This window comes from Hyalella azteca, unplaced genomic scaffold (assembly GCF_000764305.2).
Source record: "Hyalella azteca isolate HAZT.00-mixed unplaced genomic scaffold, Hazt_2.0.2 contig10100, whole genome shotgun sequence".
NCBI classification, from domain to species: domain Eukaryota; kingdom Metazoa; phylum Arthropoda; class Malacostraca; order Amphipoda; family Hyalellidae; genus Hyalella; species Hyalella azteca.
In genome coordinates, this window is record NW_025940149.1 from 172,661 (window position 1) to 182,602 (window position 9,942).

Genomic DNA, 9,942 nt, shown 5'->3' on the forward strand with positions numbered 1-9,942 from the left:
CATTCGCCTTAATGGTGATTAAGAACGAAGTCCTTCGAGTCTTGGTTATGCTTTTCTGATTTTTGCGTTGTTTTTATAGCTACGGGAGAGCAATGTAAACTGGTAAAATTAGTGATACCGAACTACGTATGCATGATTTTCAATAAAAATGAATTTTCAATAAAAATGAAGTAGTCAGAGGTCACCTAAAAATAATAATAATGCGACTCTCAGATTAGGTCGACAGTGAACTAATTCAATTTGCAACTTAGTCCGTTAACACTAATAAAAGGCCTCTGACAAACTCTGCATTCACTCTTTCCTGAAACTGACTAAAGCATTTAATGCTTAACTGGCAGCATTATCACAACTGCAGCTTTGTACAGAGATAGCTCCAGTAAGCGTGAAAAGCATACTATCCAATGCAGCAGCATCACCATCATGACCATCAGAAGCAGCTATAAGCTCCATGTTTGGCTGTCACGCAACTGCTAATTATACGTCAGAGGTCACCTAAAAATCCACCCAAATAGCACTCGATATGAGATTTGCAGCTTATTTCCTAAATCTTTAGGGAAGGGGAGGCTGAGCCGCCAACATCGTCCGGCATTTGTCGGATTATTCCTCACTGAGCGGTGAAGAGCGAGGGAAACGACGCTCCGTCGTCCAGATTCACAATTTCTCAGTACCTACAAATTATTTTCTACACTAGCAATATGAAAGCCCTTGAGGTAAAATTACTAATTGTAAAGTTATTTACATCTTTAAACTCTGGGGATTTATTTTTTCTGTAGAATGATCTCTTACTTTCTATTTGCATCTTTTCATATTTATATCTCTCACTATGTATTGAAATGGAATTATGACATGCGCAAAATCTTTTCATTAAGATAACATAGAAGAAGATTGACCCCTTCTCTTAACACAATGAAACCATCACTATAGATTATAGAAGTCTTCGATGGTTTTTATTTTAAACTGCACGGACGGTTAATTTCCGTCATTAAGTTAAAAAAAGAGCCAATTAATATTTGCTCGGAATTCGTGCTCAGGCCATCATAAATGACGAACAAATGAACACCTGAGACAAGCTGCACTTTGCGCATTATCCAATATTTTCAGTCCTAAGAAGAAATGATTCATCATCAGTATTTTATAATAACATGAAGACGTAAGAACCAGTAGTTATTACACAACCTTGACGTCTAAAATTAATGTTCAGTTACGAACATTTCCATGCCAGTGGAGCGCAAGACGCGACAATCGCTGCCGTCCCATGCAAAAGGGAACGCGCGGCAGCGTCGCTGTTGCCAGGACTTATTTGAAACTAATTTGGGTGACACGTCGTGAGCTTCAATGGCCGAGGCAGCCACTGGAAGAATGGATTTTAATCCGACGTTGTGAGTGTGAGTGGCGTAAAGGAGCCTTGCCAACGCCTGGCCACTCAAAACTGGAGATTACGGCGAGACGCGCGAGGGTTCCTCCCTGCACGAGGGGTGTGAGTTGAGGGACGTGGAGGCAGTGAGAGAAATACTAATTCATGGGAAGTAATGGAGAGATTAAATGATATGGAAGTGAAGAGAGTTTACAGGTGAGTGGTTAATAGATTGCAAGTGTGAAAACACTCGGAGGGAAATGCGACAGTTTAGGTATGACGAATAAGAAAATGCTCAACGCCGGAAAAATTGCATAAATTCGAACAGCAGGTTGAAAATTTACGATTAAATGAATCTATTATGAATTGTTCTGAAACAGTTTCCTTATTGAACAAAAGGAGATCGAAAATGATGTCAATTCGGTCTCGCAAGTGTCGCTTCACAAACACTCGATTTTGCCTAATTTGACTTCATTCATCAGCATCAGATGACGTGATACTCTGACGCTCTTGAAAGATTTGGTTTGGCGCTAAAAGTGACCCATGTAGAAGGTAGGAGCCTTCAGACTTTAGCTGAAAGTCAAATAGGTCACAAAATGGAGAGTCAAGTAGGTCATAAAATTAAGAGAAGAGTCAGGTGGTTCATGCGATTAGGTGCAGAGTCAGAGTTATGAAGCAGAGCATCAGGTGAGTTATGAAGCAGAGCATCAGGTGAGTTATGAAGAAGAGCATCAGGTGAGTTATGAAGCAGAGCATCAGGTGAGTTNCGGCGTAGAGGAGTAGTGATGATGAGGGAAGGCGTAGAGGAGTAGTGACGATGTTAGGTGACGATGAGGGACGGCGTAGAGGAGTAGTGACGATGTTAGGTGACGATGAGGGACGGCGTAGAGGAGTAGTGACGATGTTAGGTGACGATGAGGGACGGCGTAGTACGATAATAACGAGTGAAGGTGGCGGCAGATGAACACAAAAAACTGCGTGATGAAACATGACGAGAAATTATGACAATAGACATTTTATTTAAGCAAGGTTTAGCGATACGAGTAATAATTTTAAATATGAAGAGAAAATAGCCTTCTCAAGAACATTATTTATCATAATATGGTTTTGATAAATACATTTGCATTCTCTTTTCTGCTTTTTTTTCATAAATAGCCGTATTTATTATTGAAAACTGAGTCGTTATCAATACAAGACAGCGTAAACAATTGAGGGTTAAAACGGAAAACATTACAAGACATCATTTCCAGTTTATTATACCTTCATTATCAGCGCTGGCAGGATGCCATCACAATATATTAATTATCATACAAATAGGCATTGCTCTTCAGATTAAGAAAATCCACAATATTCTTAGACTGACTAATTAAATAACGCTTTGGTGTGAGTAGTGGCATGTACATGTGCTTTTTTCTTCACCTGAACATTGACTTTGAGAAGAACCAATTATAAACACACACATCCTACACATGAACAAGTCACACATCGTACACATGAACGAGTCATACATACTACACATGAACGAATCATACGTAGTAAACATGAACGAGTCACACATCGTACACATGAACGAGTCAAACATCGTACACATGAACGAGTCAAACATCGTACACATGAACGAGTCACTCGCATAGATGAAAGAGTCACACATCGTGCACATGAACGAGTCATACATACTACACATGAACGAATCATACGTAGTAAACATGAACGAGTCACACATCGTACACAAGAACGAGTCAAACATCGTACACATGAACGAGTCACTCGCATAGATGAAAGAGTTACACATCGTACACATAAGCCGTGCATGTATATTACGCCAATTTTTCAGTACGCGTAGAATGCATACGCCGTATGAAGAAAATTGAGTTCATTCGCCGGATCGCAGCTCAATGCAAATAAGTTTTCTATTCCAAATAATTTATAGCCATGCGGTAAACAAACTTTTGCAATGGTAATTTAGAATCGGTAAGTTTACATGAGATCATATAAATGGTAACAGCTAAAGGTTATGCAGGTAACACACAAAATTAGAGATACTTTGATAAGGCTTATATAGTAACTGGGCACAGTTTTATATTTTTTGACTCGCTACAACATGACTTGGGCATCGGTGTCCGGCAACAACATAAACATATGATGACAGAGTGATATGATATTCATGATGTACATGACAGGTTGACATGATATTTATGATGTACAGTCTTTGTCGAATGTCTTTTCAGATCTTAGACATTACCTTCGAATTTTGATTGTGTAATGAATAAATGATGGTAACTTTATTAAAATAACTTATAAAAAATGATTTTCTTCGGTATATTGGCTTTGTATTGGGAATGTGACAGCCAAATCACGACAATTCTTTAACGAAATACGTAAACTTTCCTTCTACCAAATGAAAAAAACGTGCCTGCATATATGAACGATTTTATTATTATTGCAAAAAGTTCATCTATATATTTTGATCATAAGTCAGAATGTTTCAAGCATTAGGAAATGGTTTCTTTTGATACGCATACTGAAACCGAACATCCTGTTAATAAATTACACTCCGGCATATAAGATAAGATAAACATCGCCTATAGTTTACACTCCAAACCAACTTAGCGTTCGAGGTAACTTGAAGCTAAGCAAATCATGAACCACCATCAGCCAAGGAGGGACGGCAGTTTGTTCAGAAATGTTCCAGGGCCTGCGTGGAGACCGGCGCTGTTCATGAAGAACGGGTTCCCGATGTGGGCCGAGAACCGATGTGAACCTCCGGGCTGCTGCTGTTGGTGATGTTGGTGGTGATGGTGGAGATGGTGTGGATGCACGTTTAGTGAAGAACCTAAAGAACCAGCAGCATTGGTGACCAGAGATGGTAGCAAACTAAGATGTCGTTGAAGAATGGTAGCGTTGGCACAGTCGTAAGTCGGCTCACGTTTAACAGGAGCGCTGCTTGTTTGGGTTTCCCCTTCGGAGGGCTGGGGAGAAGATGGGGGTGATACCCCCGAATACGGAGCGTTTTCGTGTAATTTTCTTACGTGTTTCTTCAAATCAAAGTTCCTACAAAATCCTTTGCCACAGAGGGTACATTGAAACGGTTTTTTATCGTTGTGAGTATGCATGTGGAACGTTAGGTTATATATTTGGTGGAAGGCTTTGTTACACACATGACACTTGTACGCCTTTTCGCCCGAGTGCGTCAATTTATGATTTTTATAGTTGCCTTTCTGATGAAATCCCTTGCCGCAATATTCACACACCCACGGCTTGTAATTCTGATGGATGCGCACGTGGGTGTTGAGGGTGGATGACCTAAGGGTAGGATCAAATTCAGAATCAACCACAATTTTGACGGAAAATTCTTTGCTTTTGTTTCGTCAAGAAATTTTGAAAATTATATGATAAGCATGAAAAAGAAGAAGAGAAACATCATATTATTATACTTGCCATTAATTTGGCTACAGCTGACTTTTTCAAACATGAATAATATTAAAAACAGATATATATATATATATTATATATATAAGTACATTAGTATCTTGATTTACGTAAAACTAATGACGGAAGCAATAACTCTATTTGAATGTAATCTGAACTTCGATGGCAACAACACTGACGAACCTGTTGAATGCTTTGCCACATGTGTGACACTTGTGCGGCTTCTCAGCCGTGTGGATGATCTTGTGTCGGCACAGAGTGGATGCTTGGCGAAAACCTTTACCACAAACCTGGCAAACAAAACATGTTCACTTAGCTATAGCTTAGCCATATGAGAGTTAACTGCTGCCTTATTAACATACAAATAAATCATTCAAAGTTGGGCATTCAGTGTCAATTACCTTTTTACGACTATGGCAAAATCCCCTATGAAACCGTTTGATTTTTAATGAAAAGACGTCGGCACGCAATAATCGTAATGTGCTCCGTTAATAATAATGCTGTAAATGACTGAGATAGTTTACTGAATAATAACAACAAAAATGAAAATATGTATCATTCATCAGAACATTTTGACCTGAAACAAATCATTGGCTTGCCTACTTGATGAGATGTTTCGAATTTACAGCCGATTAGTTATTTCCAAATTATGAAGTAGAGCAACCGGTTGACTTGCCTTCTCATTGCTCTCGACAGAATTATTATTTAACAAGAGATACATTAGAAATAACTCGATCAGCGAGAAGTTGTCGAATTACTGAGTGCAAATTAGATTCAACTCAATTCAAAGCTATTAGAAATACCATCGTGTTAATCACTTTGAGAACTAAGAGTTCACATTGAAACAATCGTCCCGAATACAATCAATGGATATAGTGTTATGATGAAACTTTTTTTTTGGCTCTGAAGAACCCAGCAACAACACCTTGCAATTAAACGCCCAGGTGCCGATATGCACGGGCATATGTGGCGGGTGAGGCGGTATTACCTTACAGATAAACGGCCGGGCGCCGGTGTGCACGGGCATGTGGCGGGTGAGGCGGTATTACCTTGCAGATAAACGGCCGGGCGCCGGTGTGCACGGGCATGTGGCGGGTGAGGCGGTATTACCTTGCAGATAAATGGCCGGGCGCCGGTGTGCACGGGCATGTGGCGGGTGAGGTTGTAGTGCGCGTTGAAGACCTTGCCGCACTCCAGGCACGTGAAGGTCTTGTGTGACGCGCCCCTCGTCATGGGGTCGCTGGGGGAAGATGGCGCCCCTTCCCCCGATGTACCGTGGGGCTCAGCTCCCTCCTCCTCCCGCCGGGGACACGAAGAGTACAAACGGGGGGAGTTGTCTGTTGGGGAAACGTTATCTTTTCTTATGACAAATCCCAATTTTCTTATGATGTGTCCACTTTAACTTGGAAAATGAATCCGAATTTGATTTTTGTCATGAATTAAAAATTAAGTTAAAGCGCAGTGCCTCCACGAGTTGTAAACGGACTTTTTTGAGTTTTTTGACCTCATTTTCTGAAAATTTTCCTCCATCTTCAACCATTCCGAGTAATTTTATGATCCTTCTCCTAATAATAATTTTAAAAAATTAATATTTCACGCACAATAAAAAAGTATAAATCAAGTTCTCTTACAATGATTGCAATGGCAATGATCCCTCGAATATATTTCTAAATTAGTACTGTTGGTCGGATATATTAATAACATATGTAAGGTAGCAGAATTGAGACTATAACTGCGTACCTGTCTCGTCTATGACGATGTGCTCGTCCTCCTCGTCACTGGAGGGCTGGTCTGCTGACGACGAAGTCGCGGGGCACCGCTGGCGCTCGTCAGACGAGCGCGGCGAGAAGTTCGTCGACTGAGACGACTCCTTCGTCCTCTGCAGCATCAACGGGTCCAATCGTTAGCGCACTGACGTAGTGCATTAATGATTACGCTAATAGTACAATTATACTTGGTATGCTATTGATGAATGATGTAAGAGGAAATTATTGATGTAAGTACGCTCATAAATGTTAGTGAAGGATGCATGCACTAATACTACTATTATAATCGATATAGCTATTGCCGAATGAAGCAAGTACATAGTATATTGATGTATATGCGCTCATCTGTGTTGATGAACGATGTTTGCTTTAATGTTACCACAGGTGCCTGTTCAATGAAGGTGAATATAATGTGTGCTGCCGAATGATACGTGCTCGGATCTTGAAGCATATAAATGTTTGTGAATTCTTCTTCGATAATATTTCTATTAGTGCGTCCAACGATGTTGGGGAATGATGTGCACTGTAAGAAAAATCACCGTTAAATGGTCTCACCGGCGTTCTAGTGGCTGACCGGCACGCGAAAAAAATACCGTATGACCGTGTTTATTAAAATTTTACATTAGAAACCCGCACAACATCTAAAAAAACGGATATATAGTTTATTTTGACGTGGCGGCCGGCCACTGGAACGCCGGTGAGACCGTTTTTCGCCGTCTTTTCGAACAGTGAGTTTAAAATATCATTACTGGTGAAATTCTTCACACATGACGATAAAATAGCGAATTACGATCGAAGGTACACAATAATATCTATCAGGCGAACACTTTTCAGAATTTTCCTCAAGATTCACCTAAACATATTTGATGGAAGTACGCTCAAATGCGAGCGAACTATTACATATTGTTATGCCCGAGTAAACATGTTGTACGCGCCGTGTCACTTCATTACAAGCTTCATTGCAAGGTTGCCACCTTGGAATATATATGGTTATGCCAGAAACTATTGTTATGCAACCTTGGGCCTAAATGAGCCTCTTCGAATATTATTACTACAGGGTTGGTGTAATCTCCCTGTATCCAACAGTGGTTAAACTTTAGCATCGTCTTTTGAAGTTTTCGTCAAACGAATTTTATAATACCAGAATAATCCTATAGGGACTCTCAGTTTCAATGCCGCCTTTAGTTCTTATCCACCAGAAATATAAAATAAATATGTTAGCCTGCACGTGATAATTTTTTGCGTTTCAAAATCACTTACGTTAGTTTGTGATGAATGTTCTGGCTTTGAAGTCCATAAGTTTGAGTCCGCATCAATATTATTTCTTGACGACTGAGCCCCATGTGACGCCGCCAGGGGACGATTGTACTTGGACGCGTTATATACGGGACAGAACGCGTGATTTTCAATGAGCAACTTCTCCTTAGGTACGTAGGGAGTGAAGTACGATGTTGGTCTAGCATATTTGATTTGCGTCCTGTTGCGTGATAAAGTTGTTACGGGAGTCTGTTGTGTCTTGAGCTGCGGCGAGAACAAGCGATGTCTTCTGTCTGTCGAGTCGAAATAATGGGACTGGCCAGGCCTATTACATTGCAGGTCTTCTCTGGCCTCTTGCAAGTTGTTGAGACGTGTGAAGGCTGACAGCGAATGTGGAGTTATGTTCAAAGGTCTTCTCGAGTCAACATCCTTGTTTGGGCTAGGAGACAGGCTCGATATTGCCGGTAAACTGCTGCCCATCTGCTGGAAACCAAGAAAATTGTTATTAGCCAGTGATAATATGCTCGACTGGCACCAGGGTCATCGACACATGACTACTACAGATCTCTCGAATCACGCGATATAATAGAACTATATGTGAAAAATAACTATATGTGAAACATTTAAAAACGATTCATAGTAACTTTAGAGAAGAAGTAGTAGAATTACCTGGTAATAATGATAAAGAAGAGGATATTGGGCGAGGAACTGCGAGCCGGACGAGGCTCTGCCGTGAGACGCAAGCGTCGGCTGCAGCAGACGCGGCCGCACCAAATTACTCCGCCTTTCTTCGTCCTTCGAGACCAAGAAATAATTTGAACTTAATGTTTGCAAATGATTGAAATTAGTTGAAAAAGAATTTATGATGAAGAAATGTACCAACTATCTTCTCATCTCATTTTTAATCAATAAAAAAGATATATTTTAGGTTATCATCCCTGCTAAAAATTTCAGTTTCCATTTACAGTTTAAAGTATTACATAATATTTCAATTGACTAAAAATTTCAATTAAAGTACCTTTACTGTTATTGATTTATAATTAATTGCCCTGTTAACTGAATTACAACATCATCTGACCTGAGGTAGACGCGCCTTCTTAGGCGTGGGTTCCATGATGCGGTCGATAGAAAAAGCAAGTGTAGAGGCGCCGCGCTTGACAGCCTGACTGAGCTTCTGGGGACGCTCGGCCGTGTGATCCCGAGACCCTGACAGGTCAGACGTGTGGTCCCCGACAGGCGAGGCTGCACTTATACTGTCAACTGTCGTGTGAACTGTCGTCGATGAGGTACGATCATCGTCGTGACTTGATAAGTTCATGGGAGAATTTCCTTGTATACTATTGTCCATACAAGCTTCATTCACTCTGTTCATATTGTCGCCTTTAATTGGAAATCTCAAACCATCTTCCTTTTCAGATTGATTCATGATATTTGGGTCTTCGGAATTGTTCGTGGTATGACATTCACCGTTCATGACAGCTCTGCGGCTACTGTGCCCATGAATATTAACCATACTCCTTGATACGGAAGTAGAAATAGCTTGGGCGCTTTTCTTCTGGCTAAAGTTTGTTGGTTCTTGGTCCACTCTCAATCTTTCTGTACTCTTCCTCATTTCATCATGTAAATCTGGCGATTGCATTGGTTTACTCGCCCGCTCTTCTAATGATGCAAAATGTGATTGACTACTAGTGATTTTCAAGTGCCTTTCAGTCATAGAAGCATACGGGTCTGTGAAGTTTCGGTAAGTAGTTAATTCCTTGGATTTATAAGCAATTTGTACCGGTGAACGTCTCTCAGGACGGCTGTCTGATAAACCAGGGCCAAATGAATTTCCTGCCTCAATAACTGTCAGGTCATTCTGTGCTGCTGAAATGATGTCTGGATTCGCCATGACGCAGGTCGTCACATCGGCAGCTCCTGGAAAGAAAATAGACCAGACTCTTGTGAATAAATCCACATCAGATTTAATACGAAGTTTATTTCCAATTATATCAATATAAATAAATATAATTGCCGGATCAATTTTACCTGTAAGGTGTGACACAATTATTTAAAATGACTGTAAATAAAACAACATATGCTAGAAATTCTTTATGAAGCTTTAACCTAGATAAATTATTATGAAATTGTCGGAAT

General features: G+C 40.4%; 1 protein-coding gene across 1 annotated transcript; it reads right to left on the minus strand.

The window, feature by feature from the left end:
* Positions 1 to 3,150: 3,150 nt before the first annotated feature.
* Positions 3,151 to 9,697, minus strand: LOC108679887 (zinc finger protein 271). The gene is made up of 7 exons (XM_018168629.2): positions 8,885 to 9,697; positions 8,476 to 8,601; positions 7,810 to 8,289; positions 6,524 to 6,662; positions 5,894 to 6,120; positions 4,967 to 5,073; positions 3,151 to 4,657 (listed from the first exon to the last, which is right to left on the minus strand). The coding sequence occupies exons 1-7, from the start codon at positions 9,695 to 9,697 to the stop codon at positions 4,006 to 4,008; spliced, it is 2,544 nt and encodes an 847-aa protein (XP_018024118.2). The 3' UTR covers positions 3,151 to 4,005.
* Positions 9,698 to 9,942: the final 245 nt, after the last annotated feature.

Excerpts from the sequence above, each read along its gene's own strand:
- LOC108679887 (XM_018168629.2), bottom strand. The coding sequence starts at position 9,697 with ATGGCGAATCCAGACATCATTTCAGCAGCACAGAATGACCTGACAGTT. Across the intron at positions 8,290-8,475 it reads TTCTTTATCATTATTACCAG|CAGATGGGCAGCAGTTTACC; the intron begins GTAATTCTACTA and ends CTTGGTTTCCAG. Across the intron at positions 6,663-7,809 it reads AACATTCATCACAAACTAAC|AGGACGAAGGAGTCGTCTCA; the intron begins GTAAGTGATTTT and ends TTGATGCTGCAG.